This window comes from Orycteropus afer, unplaced genomic scaffold, assembly GCF_000298275.1.
Source record: "Orycteropus afer afer isolate SDZICR_OR568_19922 unplaced genomic scaffold, OryAfe1.0 scaffold00031, whole genome shotgun sequence".
NCBI classification, from domain to species: domain Eukaryota; kingdom Metazoa; phylum Chordata; class Mammalia; order Tubulidentata; family Orycteropodidae; genus Orycteropus; species Orycteropus afer.
The window spans coordinates 2400876-2425173 of NW_006921618.1; the positions used below are offsets into that span (position 1 = coordinate 2400876).

General features: G+C 47.5%; 1 protein-coding gene across 1 annotated transcript in view; it reads left to right on the plus strand.

Moving 5' to 3' along the window:
• IGSF21 (immunoglobin superfamily member 21) overlaps positions 1-24298 on the plus strand; it is a 241042-nt gene that overhangs the window by 194956 nt on the left and 21788 nt on the right. The window contains exons 7-8 of the mRNA XM_007935632.2: positions 18474-18589; positions 20804-21278. Coding sequence (XP_007933823.2) covers positions 18474-18589; positions 20804-21278 — 591 coding nt within the window. The remainder of the gene's footprint in view (positions 1-18473; positions 18590-20803; positions 21279-24298) is intronic.

The window sequence follows — 24298 nt, forward strand, 5'->3', positions numbered from 1 at the left end:
TACAAGCAGTATGACTTGAGCCTCCAGATCAATGTCTTCAGCCAAGGTGGCAGGTGCCAGGCCTCCTCTCAATAAGAACAACATAGAATATTTGGGTTGTAACATCAGGTGGTGCAACAATTATGTGAAACTAGAAGAGCAAGGATCAGTATTTCCACTTTACAGAGGAGAAAAGTGAGTCTTTTAATAAAGAGAAAGCTGGGATTTGAACCTGAACACTCTCTGACTGCCACTCTCCTTCTGTGGGGACCTGAGGCCCAGAGGTAGAGATGGAGACAAGACCACTGAAGTGTGCCTTGAAAGCCTCTTATCCTCTCTGACCCATAGGTGGTGACTAGAAGAACCAGACTTAGGCAACAGGTGCTTGTTTGTGGATCTTGTCCCTGGGGCCATAGAGCTGACTATTACCATCCCTCTCCAAGGGAACAGTGTCTAGTGAGTGGGGAAACAAACAGACCATTTGCTTATTCATTCCTCATGTTTATTTCTAAGCATCTATTATGTACTCAGCTATTAACCAAAGAGTTAGCAGTCCAAATCTAGTCAGAGCACCTCAGAAGAAAGGCCTGGCTGTCTACTTGTGAAAGGTCACAGCCATTGAAAACCCTATGAAGCACTGTTCTACTATGAAACACTGGGGTTGTCATGAATTGGAATCATACCTACTATGGAGGAAGGGCTGAGAGCATCCCCATTTCCCTCTAGATAACCATAGGGGTTCGAGATTCATTTTAATACAGGGAGCCAGGACACCATTGTAAGAGCGATGAAGTTGGCAGTTGCAGGGTGCCAGACATTGTTCTAAACACTTTAAATACATTAGTTCATTTAAGCCTCACAACCCACAAGGTAAGTAGTTTTATTATCCCCATTGTAATAAATGAGGAAATCGAGGCCCAGAGGTGTTAAGTAACTTTCCCCAGGTCACACAGCTAGTGAGTGGCAGAGCTTATTTTCAAACTCAGGTGGCCTGGGTCCAGAGGTTCTATGCAGCTTCTCACTGTAATGGCCTGTTGGTCCCATCACAGCTGAGCTGAAGAGACTCATCTACTCTCTTGAATTCTCCGGGTAGGTGGCTGCAGTCCCCAGAGGCCTTCACTAATTCCCTGGACCTTCTACATCTCACCCAGTGAGGCTCACCTCTTGTTCTAGGCTTGCCTCTCCCCACGCCCAGCTCTGGCCTTGAAGGCCTGCAGGTGCATCGTTAAACTTTGACAAGTGGTAGGTCAGTGCAATGCTTTATCCTCTCCACCACTGGGAGCTGGATTTAGTGGCTCCAGCAGAAGGTAAACTTCCCCTCCCTGGGACAGGCCCCTTAATTACTAGTGAAATGTGGCTGTTGAAATTGAGTGCCTCTGGCCCAGTGATTTAAGGAGCAGGCACAGCGGCCGAGGTTACAGGTGTTAACAGAGCTGTATCAGAGCTACTGGGAGAACCAAGATTAAAGTGACTGTAGGAGGCAAGGAGACAGCTCCCAGAAGGATGCTGCCATAGACACTCCTGGGAGAAGGAGTAATCCCACTACCTCGTGTGCAGACAGGGAAACTGAGGCCAAGATCACACTGCAAGTCTCTTGACCTGAGAGTCAGCAGTCTTGTCTTGGCCACCAACTTGCAGTGCATCCTGGGACTCAGTTTCCCTTCTATACGTGAAGAGGCCATGCTTCACTTGTCCCCAGCAGCAACAATTACAATAACAATAAAAGACTGAGTGCTTATTATACGTCAGGCATTATACTGTTCATGAGCATTTTCTTGATTAATTTTCACAACAACCAGTGAGGTCCTTATTACAATTGTTCCCATTTTACAGAAGAGGAAACTGAGGCTTAGAGAGATAAAGCAACTTGACCAAGACTCCATAGCTAGTGAGTGACCAATGGAGAGTCCAAGTTCCTCCCTCTGAATCCAGAGCCTGAACTCTAGGCTGTGGCAGTGGCAGGAGGGACATGTTGTTGGGTGCCATTGAGTCAGCTCTGACATGGTGACCCTGTGTACAACAGAACGAAACACTATCAGGTCCTGTGCCAGCCTCACAATCCTTGCTATACCTGAACCCAAAGGTGCAGCCACTCTGTCAATCCATTCGTTGAGGGCCTTCCCCTTTTTGCTGACCTTCCACATTACCAAGCATGATATTCTTCTCCAGGGAATAGTTCCTTCTGACAACATGACCAAAGTAGGTGAGATGAAGTCTGGCCATTTTCGTTTCCAAGGAGCATTCCAGCTGTACTTCTTCCAGGACAGATGTGTTTGTTCTTTTGGCAGTCCATGGTACTTTCAGTATCCTTCACCAACACCACAACTCAAAAACATCAACTCTTCTTCAGTCTTCCTTGTTCAATATCCAACTCTCACATGCGTATGAGGTGATTGAAAACACCCTGGCTTGGGTTAGGTGCACCTTAGTCTTCAAAGAGACTTCTTTGCTCTTCAGCACTTTAAAGAGGTCTTTTGCAGCAGATTTGCCCAGTGCAATACATCATCTGATTTCTTGACTGCTGTTTCCATGAGTGTTGATTGTGGAACCAACTAATATGAAATCTTTGACAACTTCACTGTTTTCTCCATTTATCATGATGCTGCTTGTTGATCCAGTTGTGAGGATTTTTGTTTTTTTTATGTTGAGTTGTAATCTTGAAGACTGTAGTCTTTGATCTTCATCAGTAAGTGCTTCAAGTCATCTTTGCTTTCAACAAGCAAGGTTGCATCATGGGTATATTGTGGGTTGTTAATGAGTCTTCCTCCAATCCTAATGCCATGTTCTTCATATAGTCCAGCTTCATATAGTCCAGCTTCTTGGATTATTTGCTCAGCATACAGACTGAATAAGTAAGAGGAATATAAGACCTCATTTTTCTTTGAAGTAATCCCCAAAAGATGAGAGAGACCAAGAAAAGACAGATTTCCAGAATTCCAGCAAAAGGAAGATAAGGACTCAGGGGAGGATGAGGGCAAAGACTAAGGGCTGTGGGAATTCCCAGATGAGAGAGACTTCTCCTTCAGTTGGAGGTACTGGAAGAGCTTCATGGAGGAGGTAACACAGAGCTGGGTCCAGACGGCTGAGGGCAGATAAGACACTAGACATTTCAGACAGGAGAAACTGTGTAGGCAAAGGTATAGGACAGGAACACATGGCAAGCAGGGAGCAACCCTGTGTGGCAGGTGCCTAAGGCACAGGTAAGGGAATAGGTAGTAAGATATGATAATAATAACAACAATAATGATGACAACTGACATTTACTGAGTGCTGGCCAGGTGCAAGGGTCTAAAGACTTGACATGATGCCCACAAGAAGCCTGTCAAGTCCATATTTTCATATTCTCATGATCTCCATTTTACAGATGAGAAGACTGAGGCATAGGGAGAATAAGTGTGACCTGCCAAGGTCACCTAACTAGTAGGTGGCAGAGCCAGGATTCAAATATGGCAGCTTGGCTCCTGAGCTGGCACAAGGCCAGCTCAAGCTGTGTGGAGTCCCTGAGGGAGCTGGGAGAGGTAAGAAAAGGGCCTCACCTGGCAGGGTCTCTCTCACAGCAGGCTGCTGCAGGCTCCACTGACCTTGTGTCACCCATCTTGGCCACAGGCAGAGAGGAAAGGAGAGGCAGGAGCAAGGCCCTGCATCCTAGCGATGTCTGTCCATCAGGCATGGGAAACCAAGAGGAGCCCATGGCCTAAGGTGCCACAGGACAAACTGGAGAAGCTTCCTGAAGCAGTCCAGAGATGTGGGAGCAGGGGAGGGTATTTCCTGGGGAACCATGGTACCACCCACACCCTCCCAGCTGATTCTCCCTGTGGACATGGCAAGAAGGATTCAGAGGAGGGAGAAGATGCAGGCTTAGAAAAGCTCCAAACCAAACCAAACTCACTGTCGTCGAGTTAATTGTGACTCATAATGACCCCTCCTTGGGTTTCTGAGGTGGCATCACTATGGAAGTAGATCACCCAACCTTCCTTCCGAGGAGTGGCTGGTAGATTTGAACTGTCAGTCTTCTGGTTAGCAGTCAAGTGCCTTAGGCACTACACCACCAGAGCTCCAGGCTGCCAATAATGCTGGGCAATGAATTCCTGCCTGGACCCCAGGCCCATCAGAGGAGAGACCCCAACTCCTGAGACTTCTGAGGAGAGCCTAGGCCCTTCTCTGTGGACCAGGCCTGCTATCTGACTGCAGCTGTCAAACCTTAATCCTCCCACTGTAGCTTCCCTCTGGACCTCCCACAAAACAGCCATAGGCTTTGAGAACTGGATTTTTAGGAATCACCTTGTTCACCCCTGTGACCAGAACAAGAGAAACCAAGACCCCAAGAGAGATCCTATAGCAGATGAGTGGTAATGCTGGTCACTGAGCTCAAGGAATGTGTATAGTGGTTATGGGTATGGGCTCTGGGGTTAAGCCAGATCCCAGTTCAAGCCCTAGCCTTGATCCTCACTGGCCAAGTGACCTTGGACCTGTTTATTTGAAAACTTCAGTTTCTGCCTCTGTAAAATGGAGATAATGCCCTGCCTCCTGGGCTACTACTGGGAGGATCAGATGCACTGCCACCTGTCTGTCAGTTTGTTGTACTGTGGTGGCTTGCATGTGTTGCTGGAAGCTCTGCAACCAGTGTGTCAAATACCAGCAGGGTCACCCCTGCTCTGCAGAGCTTCCAGACTAAGAAGGACTCGGGTGAGGGGCCTGGTGATCTGCTTCCAAAAATAAAGCAACAAAAACCCTATGGATCAGAGCAGAACATTATCCAATACAGTGCTGGAAGATGGAAACACACCAATAGTCATGACAGTGGCCCAGAACCGGGCAATGTTGCAGTCTGTTATACATAAGGTTGCCACTAATAGCAACTAACAACCATAACAAAAATATATGCAAAACATTTAGCATGGAGCTTGCCCCAGGGTGACTGTCAGGGAGCAGAGGTGATGGTTAAGCTTTCGCCACCGTGTGCTTATGGACACCTGGGCCCTCGAATCAGAGAGCAAGAAGGAGATGTTCCTTGAACAAGTCCAGTGTCCTGAAAACATCAACTCTTGGAGACCTCCTGTGCCAGCCCTGCCCTGGGTCCCAGTCAGCAGAATGAATTAGTCCCTGCCCTGCGGAGCTCCAGGCCAGCAGTGAGTGAGTGAGGTAGGCAAAAGCCACCCAGTGTCAGAGGTTACTGTTCACAAACATGACAACCAACGCTTATGTGGTCATGCCAGGAGCCAAGCCCATCACAAACATTAGCTCATTCAACCCTCATAAACATCCTATGAAGCAGGTACTGTTGTGATCCCCATTTTATAAATGGGTGAACTGAGGTGGGGATGGGCCTGGTGAGGGCTGAGGTTAGAGAGGTCAATATTCCTTGGAGATCTGTAGTCAGAGATGAAATAAGTGGCCAAGGTCCCAGCACACGGGGTCCCACAGTGAAGGCATGGGAGAGGCCACGTAAACTGAGTCTCTGAGATTCCCCACTACCCCAACACAACTCCCTCTGTCCACCCTGACCAGTAATTGGGTCCCTTTGGGAATACTTATAGCCTCACTCAGCTCTTCACAGAGAGATGAGGCAAGCAGAGTTATGTATTAATCGTATAACCCAGGGGATGGGGACAAGAGTGCCCATTGTGCAAGTATTTGAACTTTTCAATGTATTTGAAAAATTCCATAATAAAATGTCATGGATAAAAAAATGCTCAACTTCCCTTCCCACAAAATACCCCTTCTTCTCGGCTCCTCCCTTCCCCTCCTCCTCGCCTCCCACCCTGGCTCTGGAAATTGCTTTATGAGAAGCAAGCAGCAAGAATGATTTACTTGCCCTCTGACTGAAGAAATCAATCCTAAAATGCTGATAGGACAGGAAAAACTGCCGGCCGCAAGGGCCCCTGGGATATCTCCCCCGGAAGGGAGGGCTCTGAGCTGGGCTGGGGAGAGGTGGGTTTTAGTGTTCTGCTTGGGAGTTCACAAGTTGAGAGGTGCAGAAGGCTGGGCCTGTGGAAACACATGAGGCCTTCTTGCCACTTGAATGTTGGAGAATGAGGGATACTGAGAGATTGGAAACTTAGGCACAGAAAGGGGAAGAGACTCAAGTTGCACAGTCAGTGCAGATCAGTCACCTAACTCCAGCCCCTGACTCCCAGTAGATGCCTTTTTCCAAGACACACTGATACACAAAAACCAGTAACGACTACAATCGACTTTATGTTCACTAGGTGGTGTAGTGCCTAAGGCATTTGACTGCTAAGCAGAAGGCTGGCAGTTCAAACCCACCAGCTACTCCTTGGAAGGAAGATTGGACAATCAACTTCCATAGTGATATTGTTGTTGTTGTTATGTGCCATCGAGTCGGACCCGACTCATAGCAACCCCTCCTTGGGTTTCTGAAATCCAAGGAAAGGTCGCAATGAGTTGAATCAACTTGATGGCAGTGGGTTTGGTTTTTGGAAGGAGCTCTGGTGGTGCAGTGCCTAAGGCATTTGACTGCTGACCATAAGGTTGACGGTTCAAACGTACCAGCCACTCCACAGGAAAAACAAGGGGCAATCTACTTCCCTAAAGATTCAATGCCTTGGAAACCCAATGGGGGTCACTATGAATCTGACTATGAGTCTGACTCAACTCAATGGCAATAGGTTTGGAGTTTTTTTGGAAGTGCCAAGTACTTCATTCCTCATAAGCATCTCACACAAAGCAAGCACCCTTGTTGCCCTTGTTTTATGGGTGAGGCCTGAGGAGACTTGGCAACCATCTCAGGGACACAGTGCTTGTAAAGAGAAGGGTTGGGGCCTAGGAGCTGTGTTTCCCCAGGCTGAGTCAGCCCCGGAATCATGGTAAGCCCATGCCTGACATAGCTGACCGGTGTGATACATACGGTTTGCATTGGCTGATTTTGATAAATAAATTGCCAGGCCTTTCTTCCTAGCCCGTCTTACTCTTGAAGTTCCTCTGAAACCTATTGAGCATCACAGCAACACACAAGCCTCCACTGACAGATAGGTGGTGGCTGAGTGTGAGGTGCACTGACTGGGAATCGAACCCAGGTCTCCCACATGGAAGGTGAGAATTCTACCCTTGGACCATCACTGTCCCCTAGCCAAGCCACAAGGCATAAGTTTTCCAGGCTGAGAGAGAAGCAGGAAGGGGTCTCCCGAAGCCCCAAGCTGTAGCCCTCTGTTCTTTAGGAGTGTGTGTGTGGGGGGGGTCAGAGACTGTGGCCTTCTCTGCTAGGAGGAACCAAGCTGGTGCCACTGCCACTGGGCAGCTCTCAAACATGCTTCCCCATGTGCCAGGGCCTCCCAGGCTTCCGTGGGCTCCAGGAGGCTTCTCTTGGAAAGCTACTAATAAGGTATCCGGTGAAACTGCCCTTGTGTGTAAGATATACTTCCGAGATATATTGAAAACATCCCCCAAATTGGCCAGCTTTGCTGCTATTTAAAACAGATTCATGTCACACCCCATAGATTTCATCTCTGCAGAAACGGCACCTATTGTGGGGCTTACACACATCCACTTTATTGCCACATAAACGACAATGGCGTGGAAGAGCTGAGGCTACCACATGGGTGGGGGTGGGCAGACAACAGCCGGACAGCAACCCCCATGGACAGGGCAGGTCCACATAGGACTGGCAGCCATGGAAGCCAATTAGAACACGTGAACTATTGAAAAGCAGCCAATCAGGACACAAGCAGAATGTTGCATCAGTTGTGGGGGATGAGGCCTAGGACACTTGGGGTCCTTTGCATGGGGTCAGAAAGGCCCCAACCAATTCCACCTGTTCATTGTGTGCTGAAACCTGAAGGTCGGCTGAGTCTTCTCCCCCAGCCAGTTCACGACTGTTTACCAAACCTCTACTAAGATTCAAGCCTTTATATAACAACTCTGAGGAGTGGTTCCTGTTACCTCTAGTTTAGAAAAAGCATCCTGTATAGGTCAAGGCTATGGTTCACACACTTGACTTGCATTACAATCACCTGAAGGGCTTGTTAAAGCACAGATGCTGGACCCCTTGCCCTGGGATTTCTGATTCAGTGGGTCTGGAATGGAATCTCTGGGGTTGCAATCAATTAACATGCTTGGCTGCCAGCTGAGAGGCTGGAGGTTCTAGTTCCCTCAGAGGTCCCTCAGAAGAATGGCCTGGCTCTCTGCTTCTGTACAGTCAGGCACTATTCCACTCTGACACACATAGAGTTGCCATGAGTCAGAGTTGACTAGAAAGCAACTGGTTAGTTCAAGTCTTGAATTGGGCTCAAGAATTTGCACATGGTTAGGTGATGCTGATGCCACTGGTCTGAACAATATACTTGGAGAACCGCTGGGTTAAAGGCATAGCCTAGAAGGCAGCACTAGAGTACAAATGCAGACCCTACACCCAAACATGTGGCCTAGCCACCCACAACCATTTTAAACGTGTGGGATTTTCTCTCTCCATCATTGGGATCCTGCTCCGCCTAGCCTCACTGATTCACTGCCTCACACTGTCCCCTTCGACTCCCCCTACGTCCCCGGAGCAGTCAGCCAGCGCCTCCAGTTGGGTTGTTAATTTTATCTTTCACTACTGTGAAAGTACAACAGCTGGCAGGGGAGGGGCCAGGCAGGTGAGAGGGTGCTGCCAGCCAGCTCCCCACAGAGTGGGGGGTGGGGTGGGTGGCTATGCCTGCAGCCACTCAGCTCCCTTATGTCCTCATTCAACTCAGACGGGCCTGGCGAGGACCCAGGATGGTGGCAATGACCAGGACCCCAAGACTCCCACCTTTCACCCTGGCATCAGCCTGTGGGCTGCTTTCAAGCAGAGGGGGTGGGGTGAACTCGGCTCAGCAGCTGCCACATAAAAGGACCCGCTGCAGCCCATATAAGCACAGACGCTACGTTTATCTCTCCTGTCACCAATGGCGGCTCCGTTTGGGGGCTTTTTGTCGTTTTTTTTTCCCTTGGCTGCCGTTACTGCTCAGCTCAATATTTAATTTTCCCATAAACTGAAGAGTTGTGCTTTTTCACTCTCTTTTTCTTGCCAGAGTGCCCCTCCCACTGGTGGAATCTGCCTCCCCAGGTGCTTGGCATGACCAGAGAATTCAGCCCTTCCAAAGTGTGCAGGGGCTGGAGGGCAGGATGCCTGTGTCCTTCTCCCCAACTCTTGTACTCCTTCCCTTGACACATATTTCCTAAGCAAATCTTCCTATACCAGTAGGAGCTCTGGTGGCACAGTGATTGAAGCTGAGGCTTTATAAAGTACTGTTAACCAAAAGGTCATTGGTTCGAGCCTGCCAACAATTCTGTGGGAAAAGATGAGGCCGTCTGCTTTGGTAGAGATTTATAGCCTTGGAAATACTATGGGGCAGTTCTACTCTGTCCTAAAGGGTTGCAGTGAGTCACAATCAACTCGGTGGCAGTGGGTTTGGGTTTTGTGTGTTGTATACCAGTGCCTTGGGATGCGAAAATAGACAAGTTCCTACACTTGTGGGACTTACATTCCAGTGGGGATGCTGGAGGAAAAAAGACAAGGGTGCGAAGCTACCTATGAGATCATTGTGAATTATAAATTCCCATGAGCTCTATGAAAAAAATAAGCAAAGGGCTGTGACAGTGTAAAAGGGTGCGTAGCTTAAATCTGAAAACCAATTGCTGTCAAGTCAACTTGTCATTCATGGTGACCCCATGTGTGTCAGAGTAGAACTAAGCTCCACAGGGTTTTCAATGGTGATTTTTTGGAAATAGACCACAAAACCATTATTCCAAAGATCCTCTGAGTGGACTCAAACCTCTAACCTTTTGGTTAGCAGCTGAGCTCATTAACTGTTTGGACTACCCCAGGATTCCTAGCTTAAATGAGGATCTGAAATGTGAGCAGAACCCAGCTGTCCAAAAGGCTGAGTGAAGGACTTCAGGCAGAGGAAAAAGCAGGTGCAAAGGCCCTGAGGTTTGAAGGAGTTGAGGGTGTTCATGGACCACAAAAACATCTTGATGTGGTTGGAGCATGGTCATAGAACTGGGTGGGGTGGAAGAAGAACATGCTGATCAAGAAAGAAGCAGGCTCCCCAGCATTGCAAGGTCCTGTGGTTGGAGAAATGAAGGAAGGAAACGAAGACTATTGAATTCCTGCTGTGTGAGAGGCTCTGAGATTAGGTTGTTGGAGGCCAAAGCTCCTAGTCTCAGGGAGCACACAGTCTAGTGGGCAGGCAGGTGCAGACCCAGGACAGTAGGACAAACCCTGATGAGACAAGTACAGGGTGCTCCCGGCACATGAGGACAGGTCGGAGCCTAGTCTTGCAGGATCCAAGAAGGCTGCTTGGGGAAGACCACACCTAAGACCACACTAAAGGATGAGGTGGCATTAACCAGGCACAGAGGAGGTGAGCAGAGCAAGGAAAGAACCATCAGCAGCTCTGGTGGCTGGAGTAGAGAAGACTCCCTGGAGAAAATGCTCTTCTGAGTGGCATCTTAAAGGAGCAGAGAGAGTGACTTGTGGAGAGGATGGGAAAGAAACTGAAATGTGCAACCAAAAAAAAAAAAAAAAAAGAGAGAGAGAGAAGAAATTAAAATAGGGAACGTGGAGGGACATTTATATTCATGGATACATTTATATTAACAGAGTGGCTTTCTTTTTTTGAAATATAGTATAATGACTAAGGCTGATTGAAAAGGAAGGCAGTCAATAGAGCAGGCATGCTGAGAGAAAAGAATGGATTTTTTGCAAATAATATAATTTTGAACTTGTCTTTCCCCTCCTCCACCCCTCCCCCAAATCTAATTGATTACCATCCCATGATAAATGGCACTCAGGGCAGGAGTATACTAAGCAGCTTCCTAGAGTGGTACCCAAGGAACAGGATAGATGATCCCTTCCTGGGGACAATGGCTACTCCTGAGAGGGCATTCCCCGTCCATCCCTTTCAGTGAGGAGGGGTGTGAACAGTCGGAAAGGTGATATAAATACCTTCCTGTTGGTTCAGCACTTTGCTGTCCTTATAGAAGTTTTAGGTCCATTTTCTCATTTGCTTCTCCTCTCAAAAACCCTGGAAGCCAAAGGTTGGCAGGTTTTTTTTTTTTTTTTTATCAAACCTGTTTTATAAATGGAAAGACTGATGACTAGAGGAGCTAATTGACTTGCCAGAGGGTCCATGGGATGTCGGTAGCAGAACCTGGGCTGGAACCTAAGACTATTGGAGCTGGTGCCCTAGGGGGAGGTGAGGGGAGGTTTCTTGGTGGAGATAAGGGCTTATCCCTGGTAGGTACAATTAGACACAGGCATGGGGCCTGGATAACTTCCACCTACAGATGACCCTAAAGGCTCTCATCACAGTGTTCTTCTAGTGGCAGATTTCCCTTTCCACCAATGTCGGGCTTTATATCAGAATAGGTTTGTGTTCCCAAATTGCTAAGGCTATTGGATGATTTGCAGAGCACAGAAGAGCCACCACATTATCTCCAAAGTGAGTTACGATGGTGGAGACAAAGTTCTGCTTTCAGCATGAAGACAGGCAATATTTCAGAGTTAATTTCATAAAACCAATCGCCCAACCATTACCTCACTGTGTCGATGTTAACTGTCGACTGTAAAATAACTTCAACTCTTGCCTCCCTCGGTGGCTGCTGAGCAGGGGTGATAGAGGTTAGCAGTAACGTGTGGCTGTGTCAGACAGGAAGTCACTTTACCTGTCCTGATACTAGACAAAATTAGCCAAAGAAACTTCCAGCAGCAATTCTCTCCAATTAAGGCAAAGTTAAAATTAAAGCAGAAAATCGACTGGCTTAGGGGTCAGTTGATTCAGGGGGGTTAATGGTGGTGGCCTGTTTGACTGTGATGGTGGACTTACAGAACAGGGGTGTACCCTTCTAATAGTCCAAAACAAACAAAAAAACAGCTGTCACCTAGGCAACTCTGCCCCATGATGCCCCCCAGAGGGGCAGAGTAGAACTGTCCTCCTTAGGGTTCTCAAGTCTATGACCTTTCAGAAACAGAGCGTCATTCCTTTCTGCCAAGGCACCTCTGAATGAGTTTGAACCACCAAACATTTGGTTAGTAGCCGAGCCCTTCACTGTTTATACAACCCAGGCACTCCCTCCTGCAGCCCAGGCTAGTGTTATACAAATGGAAGAATGTGTCCAGACCAAAACCAAACTCACTGCCCTCAAGTTGGCTCCGACTCATAGAGACCCTTTCTTGGGTTTCCGAGGTGGTATCGCTACGGAAGTAGATTGCCCAACCTTCCTTCCGAGGAGTGGCTGGTGGGTTTGAACCGCCAGCCTTCTGGTTAGCAGTCAGATGCCTTAGGCACTACGCCATCAGAGCTCCTAATGTGTCCAGAAGTGGTCTGTAAATTCTGAAGCTCTGGCCATGTGTGAGTTGTTAGGTGCTATCGAGCTGGCTCTGAACCATAGTGACCCTGTGTACAACAGAGCAAGACATTGCTTGGTCTTGCACCATCCTCGCAATCATAGCTATGTTTGAGCATGTTATTGCAGCCACTGCGTCTGTCTACTGCTACTGCTAGTTAGCCCTTCCCCAAACAGAGTATGCTGCTTGTCTCTCCACCTCAGGAGGCTCATTTCAGGTGAGCGCTGCAGTCATTTCTGACATGCCATAACCCAGCCTCAGATATGAACAGGTGGTGATGAGGGGTAAGTCCCCCCACCCCCAGGAGAGCATTGCACTGGCACAGGCATCTCTGAAGACGGTCTCTCACAGTCCCCAAGAGTGAGCACTGGTAGTCTGAGGTTTGGACACTGAAGCAGAAGAGGGGGTGAGAAACTGATGATCAAGAATTCTTCTTGATGGTTCTTTGCCATTATTTGCCACCTGGGTCTCCTCCGAACACAGCTGAACATAGCCAGTGGCCATGCTTTGTACTGCTCCCTCTGGAGCCTAACTTGGTGCTTGGGCTTATTCTTGTCCCAACAGTCATCTGTGTATGCAGCTGGCTGGCTGCCTTGACTGGACACTGCCCCTGGGGGCATAGGCTGCATGAAGGGGCTGTGTGCTCTTGGCATTGGGCAGAGACTTCTGGGTGGTAAAATGGTTTGCACAAGACTAATTACCTAGAAGTCAGTGGGTCAAACCCGCCCAGAATTGCCATGGAAGAAAAGCCTGGTGATCTGCATCTGTAAGGATCATAGCTAAGAACATCCTATGGGAGTAGGTCTATTCTGTAACACATGGCTGCCATGAGTCAAGCTCGACTCCACGGCATTAGGTTTGGGTTGATTTTGTTGTTGTTATCTTGATTGTAACCAGGATAAGGATGGAGATGAGAATGGACATGGAGTTGAGGATGGGATGGGGACAGAAATGAGGATGGAGTTGGGATGATGATATGGATGGGGATGGAGGTAGGGATGAAGATGAGGGAGGGGATAGAGATGGAAATGTGAAAAGGAATGGAGGTTGGAGTAGGAATAAAGATGAGGATAGGGGTGGGGATGGAGGTGGGGTGGATGTAGGAATGGAGGAGTGGAGATGGAGATAGGAAGAGAGGTGGGGATAGATTGGTGTTGGAGATGGAGTTGGCAAAGACTAGGAGCAAAAGGAGGCTGTAGATGGTGAGCCTAAGAGGCAGTGAGGTGTGGGGCTGTTCTTAGTCAAGGGAAGGGAAAGAGAAGAGGAGAGAAGATGACTGTGAGGTGTGGGTGAAACATCCACAAATAGCCAGGGACCACAGTCACTCTCCCAGGTATAGACAACTCTCTGACTTCCTGCATCCACCAGGAGACAGGAGGCAAAATCCAGAGTGACATTTTCCTGGGACACAGTGACTAGGGAACATGCTGATGGGGAGAGTGTGGGAGCCTGGGCTGTCTGCACTGATATTAGCAGCTCCACTGTGTCATCGTCCATACAACTGAAATCTGTTATTGTCTTACGAGCTTGATTATCTGTACATATTGCTAACACCTGCTCAGAAATATAACGAGGGATGGGAACACAGCTCCCAACCAGGGTCTGTGTGGGTGGTGTGCGTGACTGGGGTGTAGATCTCCAGAGCATGGATATGTGTGTGCAAAGATATGTGTATGCATGTGAGGGACTAGGAAGGCCTGGATGCTGGGCCAGGCTCTGCCGCTGACTTACAGTGTGACATTATGCAAACCTCTGCCTCTCTCTGGCCTCGATTTGCTAACCTCTAAAATGGAAAGTCTAGACCAGTGCTGTCCAATAGAAGTACAATGCAAGGCCCATATGTAATTGTCAGTTATCTAATAGTCACATTTTAAAAAGTAAAGAACAAAAAGTAAAATTAATTTTAATAATATATTAAATCCAATATATCCCAAACACTATTATTTCAAAATGCAATCCGAAATTATTAATGCGATGTTATATTGTGTTAATTAAGTCTTCAAAATTCAATGTGTCTTTTACACTTAACAGCACATATGAACTTGAACAAGCTACGTTTAAGTGGTTGCTATATTGGACCACACAGGTCTCCTCACTCAGCTGTGAATGCCCCAAAGGCAGAGACCATGTTTTAATCTCCCAGTCCTTAGCAAGGAGCCTCAAATTAAAAATGTTAGCAAATAAAACTACCAATACTACATGTGCTGGGTGTACTTTCTAAGCACTTTACAGATGAGACTTTATTGAATGCCTTCATATATTCTCTAATTCCCATTTTGCAAATAAGAAACTGATGATCTGAGAAGGTCAGTAACTTTCCTAAAGTCACACAGCTGGTAAGTGGTAAGAGCTGGACTTTGAACCCTGGATAGTCTGAATTTAGAGCTCACACTTTTAACCATTGCCCTCAACTGCCTCCCTTATTAACAGTAAACAAATAATAGTAATTAAAATAGTTAACTTGTATTGTGGGAGGACATTGGAGGTTCAGTGGTGGCACAGTGTTTTAAGAATTTGGCTTCTAACCAAAAGGTTGGTGGTTCAAACCTACCAGCCACTCCATGGGAAAAAGATGATTCAGTCTGCTTCTGGAAAGATTACAGCCTTGGCAACCCTATGGGTCAATACTGCTCGGTCTTGTAGGGTCGCTATGTGGGAACTGACTTGTGGCAGTGGGTTTTTGGGTTTCGTGCAGGCGACCCAGATCTGATTCCCAGCTGATGCACCTCATGCACGCCACTCCCCATCCGTCAGCAGAGGCTTGTTTGTGGCTGTGATGCTAAGTTTCAGTGGAGCTTCCAGACTAGGACAGAGTCTGGCAATCTACTTCCAAAGCATCAGTGAAGACCCCATGGATCACAACAGTCCTATGTGTAACTGAAGGTGGGGATGGTGCAGGACCAGGCAATGTTCAATAGTACAAAGGGTCACCATAAGTCGGGGACCAACTTGACGGCAGCCAACAGCAACAGCATCCTGCATTGCAGGCTTATTATGTGCCAGTCACCTTATAAGCATTAAGGAGTAAACATTTACCCCTCAAAGCAATTCTGTGAGGAAGGTTTTAGGTCTGATGAATGCCTGTTGGTTCCATAACGAAGGGAAGAAAGAATGAATGAGTGATTTGAGAGGTGCTCCTGCCCAGTTCTGAGACTCTAGATTCTTGGTGACTATACTTGTACTGGCACACAGACATAAGTGGGGCCAGAGTTTTGTGCTAAGCTCTAACTGGCATGGTCCCTGCTCTCTGGGATAGCCAAGAAAACTAGAACCATCCACGGGAATAGTTCCTAAGGAGGCCTGGAGTATAAGGCATCCATGGAAGTTGAGGTGTGCCAGGTAAGTGGATATTCTTGGTGGCTAAAATGTCTTGCTGTTGCTGTTATCTGCTGTCAGGTTGGCCCCTGACTCACAGTGACCTCATGCACAGTCAGGAACAAAATGCTGCCCAGGCCTGTGTCATCTCCATGATCACTTGCTGATCAGACTATTGTGAGCCATAGAGTTTTCATGGGATGATTTTTGGAGAGCGGATTGCCAGGCCTTTCCTCCTAGTCTGTCTGAGTGTGGAAGCTCTGCTGAAACCTGGTCAGCATCATAGCAACACACAGGTCTCCACAGACAGATGGGTGGTGGCTGCACATGACGTGCATGGGCTGGAATCAAACCAGGGTCTCCCACATGGAAGCCGAGATTCTACAACTGAACCACCACTGGCCCCTGTTTTAGGTCTAAAGGTACTTGTCAGTTGCCCTTTTCTTTCTGAAGGTTGATGGGGCACAACTTCAAGTCAGAGTCTGAGCTCAAGAGCCAGATTGCCTGGGTTCAAATCCTGACTATTCCTCCTAGTGGGTCTGTGAACTTGGGAAAGTTGTTTCACCTCTTTAAGTTTCCCCACTTGCAAAATGGAGGTAAATGAACACACCCCATAGGTGAGGATTGGATGAGTTAACATATGTTAAGGGCTTAGAACATCTGGCTGCCAAGCATTTGCCATTGTTGGTTCTTGCTGGGGGATCCAAGTTTTCAGTTGAGTGCTAGTAAAAGCTCAATTGCAGGATCTGCAACTTCTGGGTAACTGAGGTGTCTGTTATGTTTTTCCCTTCTCGCAATGCCTACCCCACTTACCATCTGTTTCGTCCAATCTTACACTTAATTACAATTCTCCATCTATTGTTCTCCCATTGTTTCCTGTTTGCTCTGCCACTCTTGCCATCAGCATGTGGTGCCTGCCTGGATGAATGAATGAATGGTGCCTACTCTCTTTATGTCATGAGGCTTAAAATAGAGTTGCCTGTGTCTGTCACGCCCGACAGACTGTAAGCCTCTCAACACTGTACCGGATTCATCACTGGGCGCCTACAGTAAGCACCTGGCACCGTGCCTGACACCTACTAGGTGTCAGGAAATGTTAGCTGAATTTAATTAAACTTAACTGGAGTGAAAACCCCCTGCAGGAAGGAAAGGCCCACATCTCTTCCTTCTTGCTGCTTCCCCACCGCAGGTGGCCCAAGGCCGAGCGAACCAGAACTGACAGCCGTCCCCAAGTGAAGCTCTACGATTCTGGCTTGAGTCCTGCTGACAGTGAGGGGTTTGGGAAGCTCATAGGATAAATCATAGTAATATTGAATTTCTACCCTGTGTTAAACCCATTTTGTACTTGCAATATGTCAGCCTAGTATTATTCCCATTTAACATATTGGGGTACTGAGGCCTAGAAAGTTTTAGTAACTTGTCCAAGGACATAAAGGTGGTAGTGAGCTACCTGAGATTCAGAGCCAGCTGTGCCTGATGTCCCAGAGCCTGCTCGACCCAATGCCTCACAGAAGCTGGAGGCATGGCTTCGGCAAACCAACCAGTGGCAGCAGGCGAGGAGAGTAGAGAGGTGAGCTGTTGGGAGGGATGACCAGGCAGAATACCCACGTTGCAGGAAGGAAGAGAGGGGGAGCTTTCTGGCTCTAAATCTCTCTCAGTCACCTGCTTCTCTCCCTCCATTGCTCTCACTGGAGTCGCAGCTATAATCTTCTCTAGACTAAATTCACACTCCGTTTCCACTCCCTTCAAAACCTAAGTCAGATCATGTCATGGCTCTTACTTAAAACCTTGAATGGCTCCCCACTGCTCACAGGATAAAGAAGGAAACCTCGATACCAGTGGTGTGCTGGTGTCTTAATTATCTAGTGCTGCCATAACAGAAATACCACAGTGGGGGGCTTCAAAGAACAGAGGTTTATTGCTTACTGTTCTGGAAGCTAATCATCCAAATCAAGGTCTTGGCTGTGCAGATGTCTTCTGTGAGCCTCTCTCCTAGTTTCTGGTGTCTGCTGGCGATTCTTGACATTCTTGGGCATCTATTTTCCCCCTGCATGTGTCTCTGTATCTATTCTGTTTATTTTTATAAATCAGAAGTGATTGGGTTTAGGATCCACCCTACATTGGCATGACCTCATTAATAGAACAAAAGAAAAGCCGTATTTTCAAAGAGGATCACATCCCCAGGAATTCAACACATATTTTACGGGGACATAATTCCATCCTTAACAGCTGATAAACTGTCTCTCTGGGGGCTGGGGAGAAAGCCCTCATTTGTAATGTTTGCCCATTTCTGTGGTGTAAAGACACCCACTACAGTCTAATTCAAGCTGCACTTTAACAACCAACTCACAGAATTCTTGGAAATTTCACAACTGGTTCTCATGAACAGATTCTTTCCCTGCAGGTCACAACCTCTGCATACCTCCCCAGCCCCACTGGACACTTTGCTCCCTGAACTGACCTGCTTTGACTTCTCCCCACCAATTGCCCTGGGCCACCCTGCCACTGAGCCATTGCACCTGCTGGTCCTTCCATGTGCCTCACTGGTCTTCTGTACACTGCTTCTTCTCCAGATCACAGCACCTGTCTCTTCCTCAGGAATGTCTTTCTGAACCCAGTATCTAGTGCAGTTAACACATTTCCTTACGTGATCTCTTGATTCGTGTGTGTCTCCCCCTCTAGGCTGTATCCCCAGCAGGTGACATTATTCTCACCGTAGTTGATGTCCACAGTGCCCCCTTGGACTTGTGTGGTACCTCACATGGGATCTGGCCCACTTTAGGTAATCCATAAACTCTTCTGAATCTTCCAGCTAAGCCTTGTTTTCCTGTGCTTCTCTTTTGGGCAGCTCCTCCCACATCCATTGAAGTGGTGGCTGCTGACACCCCAGCCCCCTTTAGCCGCTACCAAGCCCAGAACTTCACACTGGTCTGCATCGTGTCCGGTGGGAAACCAGCACCCACGGTGAGTACCCCTGGAAGGCCTACTCCTCTCCCTACCTACAGACCCACCCTGCTTCATGACTTGTCCAGCTGCAGGTGGCACCACTGTGCCTACTCCCTGCAGAATGGAAACAAGAGCATGGACTGCCTAGGTTGGTTCTGTCACCATCTGCCTTGGTCTGACCCTGCTCAAGCATCTGATCTGCCCTGGCATCCATGTATCTCTCTTGTTCCCACTCTCTCAGCACTGATATTTCCCATTTCTTCTGGACTTCATAATCCTAGAACTTAGGGTAGCCAGCATCAAGCACAACTCTACCCTAGTTATTGAACAGGATGGGGATAACACAGGCCCAGAGAGAGGAGGGGACTTGTCTAGGTTCAACCGTGAAGCTCTAGACCAAGCTGGGACTCAGGCTCATGTTCTCAACTCATGTCCTCCAGCTCCAAGTTCACGATCCTTCCCAGGGAAAAAGGAGAGGAGAGGAGAGGGGAGGGGAGGGAGGGAAGGAGAAAAGAGGAAAAGAAAGAAGGGGGGTGGCAAGGAGAGGGATAAGAAGGGAGGGAGGGAAGGAGGAAGGAAGGAAGGAAGGAAGGAGGGAATCCCTTTTCTGGCCAACTCCCAGAACCAGCCAATAGGCAGGTGAGCAGAGGCAAGCCTTTGGTGAAGCCTGTCTCTCTCCACCCACCTCATAGTCCCAAGGAGACATATTTAAAAAAAAAAAAAAAAAAAAGTTCCAAAGCCACAAATTTCTGAAAGCAGGATGTGGTCTCCCATTTTCCCCTTCCAAGCCTATAAGGATGTCCTGTCTCCCTAAAATCAAGGAAACTTGTCTGTCCTCCAAAGACAAACTCTTCTGGAGGGCACAGAGAAAGGTCCTCACAGCCTTCAAAACTCAAACTCACTGCCATCAAGTCGATTCTGACTCATAGCAACCCTCTTTGGGTTTCAGAGGCAGTTAAGTCTTTACGGAAGTAGATTGCCCAGTCTTCCTTCCACAGTGGCTGGTGGATTTGAACCTCCAGCCTTCTGGTTAGCAGTCAAATGCCTTAGGCACCACACCACCAGAGCTCCTCACAGTCTTGGGGCTCTACCCTCTACCCTTGCCTGCCTGTCCTGCCATGTGAGACATGGCAATAAAATATTTTATACATGTAAAAAAGATGCTCATCTCCCCACATTCCAGGGATCTTACAGTTGCCTAGGATGTCAAAACTTGAAAGGAATTCTTTGATATAAATTACAAACCTGCTTTTGAAGCACTTTTCAAAACAAGAAAGAAAGAAAAACCCAAAGCAGGCCATTATATGTATAAGAGATTCTTCGTTGCAGCTATAAACTCTGACAGATTCTCCACTTGCCAAATTTCATTTACCCCTCAGCCCTCTCCCCGCTCCCCCGGCCCCCACAGACCGTTCCCTGTCTCTCTTCTCCCCACCTCTCCCTTCTCCCCTCCCCAGCATCCCCAAGAGCTGCTTCCTCCTCTCCTCTCTCCCTGTCTCCTATCGATTTATTTATCTGATTTATTAAAAAATACACCCAATCCCCACAGACCTCTGGGCGCATGTACTGAAATAAAAAGACAGCAAATTAAATTAAATGCTGCCTCTCAAAACCTGAATTCCCCATTATCAGAGAAAGAGAGAAGACATTTGTTTTGGCCTCATCCCCACACCTAGCTTCCTCCCACACATGCACCTGTTCTCTGGCTTCAATTTCTGAAATGCACACACACACATACACACACAGTGATCCTTTCTTCCTGCTTCTCCCAACACCTCATTTCATCTCAGTGCCCGTACACTCTCTCTCCTCCACAAGTCCTCCTCAACTAGACATGGACCACCCCCTCGGAGTCCAGGTGTTGCCACACCTGTGTCAATATCCTTGCACCCCTCCACTACACATTGTTTCATTTGAGCATCCAAGAGCCCCACAAAGTAAGTATTCTTATTCCTCTTTGTAAGTGAGGAGACTGGGGTCTACCAGCTGGTAAGTGCTGGAGTTGAGCGTGCAGACTCCAACACCAGGGCCTGCATGTAACCCTGTGGATCATGTAGACTCATTGTGCCTAAGGGATGCTGGAGGGGAAGGAAGAGAGGGTCCGTCCAGAAGACCACTAGGCAGAAGAGCCTCCCAAAGAACTGGCATCTCGTGCTAGTTCATCTCAAAGCCCATCGGGAGGTCGAGGTCAGCCTCACAAAACCTCTTCCCACACCTTCCTTGCAATTGCAGGTTTATTTCAAACGAGATGGGGAACCGATTGATGCAGTGCCCCTGTCAGAGGTTCCGGTTGCAAGCTCTGGTCCCCTCCAAGACGGCAGGCCCTTCCGTAGCCTCCTCCACCGTGATCTGGACGACACCAAGATGCAGAAGTCACTGTCCTTGCTGGATGCAGAGAACCGGGGTGGGCGTCCCTATACGGAGCGTCCCTCCCGAGGCCTGACCCCAGATCCCAGCATCTTCCTCCAGCCCACCACCGAGAACATCCCAGAAACTGTTGTGAGCCGGGAGTTCCCCCGCTGGGTGCACAGCACGGAGCCTATCTACTTCCTGCGCCACAGCCACACCCCAGGCAGCGATGGCACTGTGGAGGTGCGCGCCCTGCTCACCTGGACCCTCAACCCACAGATCGACAACGAGGCCCTCTTCAGCTGTGAGGTTAAGCATCCAGCACTGTCGATGCCCATGCAGGCAGAGGTTACGCTGGGTAAGGGCTATTCTGCAGGCCGCCTGCAGAGCTGTGCCGTGTGGAACATCAGAATGGGGTCTGTCTTAGTTATCTAATGCTGTTATAATAGAAGTAGTACAAGTGGGTGGCTTTAACAAATAGAGGTTTATTTTCTTACAGTTTAGGAGGGTAGAAGTGTGAATCCCGAGTGCTGGCTCTAAAGGAAAGCTTTCTCTCTGAGTCAGCTTGTCTTTTCTGCCTCTCCTTCCTGGTTCCTTCAAGATCTCCATGTGTCTTGGCATCTGTCTTACTCCATCTTTCCTCTGCTTGCTTGTTTAATCTCTTTTACATATCAAAGAAGACGGGCTCAAGATCACTTTACACTAATCCTGCCTGAATATGCAAAAGACAACAGGATCCCAAATGGGATTTTAACCACAAGGTAGGGGTTAGGATTTACAACATATATTTTTGGAAGACATGATTCAGTACATAACATTCCACCTTTGGGCCCCCCAAATTCATGTCCTTGCCACATGCACAACACATTCACCCTATCACATCATCACAAAAGCCTTAAATCAACTCCAAGTCCAAAATTTCATCTTCTGAATCATCTAAATCCAATATGGGTGAGACTTTAGGTATGTTCCATCTTGGAGCAAAATTTCTCTTCGTCTGTGAACCTGTGAAATCTAGACTACAAAGTTATATGTTTCCAAAGTGTGCTAGTGGAACAGGCACAAAGTAGATATTTCCATTACAAAGAGGAGAAATTGGAGGGAAAGAAAGGTAACAGGTGCTCAGCAAGTCCAAAACCCAGCAGAACAATTTATATTAGCTTTCAAGCCTTGAAAATAATCCTTTCTTCTCTGAGACCATCTGGGCAATGGCCCCTCCCTCTAGACTCTGGGTTTTGACCACACTCTCTTGATTCTGGGTAGATATACCTTAGCTGTGGGCTTTAGCTCCAAATTCCGGGCCCCTTGGGACAGCAACTCTGCTCCCTCAGCTTTGAGTGGCCCCATTCTCCTAGTCCATCTGAGTGGCGATCTCACACACCCCTCAGCCCCAACAGGCCCCATTCTTCAACCCCTTGGACATGGCTTCCCCACCCCCTCAGCTTTGGGTGGCGGCCCTAGGCCCTATCTCCCTGGCACACTTTAACAGCAGCTTCACACTACAGATGTAAGTTGGCAAAGATCCAGTTCTTTGAAACCTAGGAAGCTATATGGCTCTACTTTTTGAGATCCAGGAGACTGTGGCCCCACCCTTGAAACCAAGAAGGCCCTGTTCCCATGCTCCTTTCAGGGACAGTCTTTTTTTTTTTTTTTCTTGGAAGACAACAGATGTAGTTCCTTTGGCCTGTTTCCTGCCTGTAGAATTCCAAGATGTAGACAATATTAGCTTCTTTCATTTTTTTCTCTGTCCCCTTCAGTCTAAGCTGATGGATTTTCTGCTGTGGTATTTGGTTAGATTCATCAGTCACAGGCTTAATATCTGTAACAAAAGATTGTGTAGCCACATCTTTGGTGAACATTGTAGGATACATATCCTTAGTTTATGCAACAGAATTTTCCAATCTTTAAGTTCTGTTTTCATTTTGCACACTTAATTTTCAAGTTCCTCTCTTTCTTCTTGTGTTTTACTATAAGTGGCAAGAAGAAACCATGTGGCCCCTTTAAGATCTTGCTTACAAATCTCATCAGCCAAATATCCATGGTCATCACTTACAGGTTCTACTTTTCACCAAACATTTGAACATAATTCAGACAAGTTCTTTGCTACTGAATAAAAAGTATCACCCTTCATCCATTGTTCAATCACATGTTCATCATTTTCTTTTAAGCCTCACCAAAATCAATTTAATATCCACATTTCTAGCAAGATTCTGTTGCTGGGGCCATATGTATTCTCTAAGACAAAAGAGACTTTCTCTGTAGCTCTCATCACTTTCATCTGACCATTCACCAGAATTGCCTTTGATGTCCCTAATTCTACCAACAGTCTCTTCAAAGCAATCTAGGCTTTAGCTGTTAGGCACCTTAAAGCTCTTCCAAGCCTCTACACATTATCCAATTTTCCACATTTTAAGTGTCTGTTTGAGCAACACCCCACTCTTAACATCAAATTCTGTCTTAGGTATCTAGTGCTACTATAACAGAAATACCACCAGTGGATGGCTTTAACAAATAGAAATTTATTTTCTCACAGTTCAGGAGGCCAGATGTCCAAATTCATTCAGACTGCTGGCTCAAGGGGAAGGCTTCCTCTCTGTCAGCTGTGGAGGAAGGTCCTTGTTTCTTCAGCTTCTGCTTTCTAGGTTCTTGCCATGTGTCTTGGCATCTATCTCACCCCCATATTTTCTCTGCTTGTTTGTTTAATCTCTTTTACATCTCAAAAGAGATTGGTTCAGGACATACCCTATCCTAATCCTGCCTAAGTAACATAGCAAAGACAACCCTTTCTCAAATGGGATTATAACCATAGGCATGGAGGTTAGGATTTACAACACATTATTTTTTGGGGACACAGTTCAATCCATAACAGGGTCTGTGGGCTGCTGACAACCATGGAGATGGGGAGCTGATGGAGAAAATGAGTCAGAGTTAGGCACAGAGAGCAGGGCCAAATTCTCAAGGAGATTTGCTGGATAGGGTCAGGAACATAAGAGATGAGAGGAAGTCAAAGGAGTTTGCTGGGTAGGGTCAGGAAGACAAAAGGTCAGAGGAGGTCAGGGGAGTTTACTGGATAAGGTCAGGGAGACAGGTCAGGGGAGGCTTTCTAGATCTCAGACAAGAACTTCTTATTGTTGTTGTTAGGTGCTGTTGAGTCATCTCCGACTCATAGCAACCTTCTGTACAACGGAACAAAACACTGCCCTGTCCTGTGCCAGCCTCATGAGCCCATTGTTGGCAGCCACTGTGTCAATCCATCTCATTGAGGCCCCTCCCCTTTTACATTGACCCTCCACTTTACCAAGCATGATATCCTTCTCCAGGGAATGGTCCCTTCTGACAACATGACCAAAGTAGGTGAGACGAAGTTGGGCCATTCTC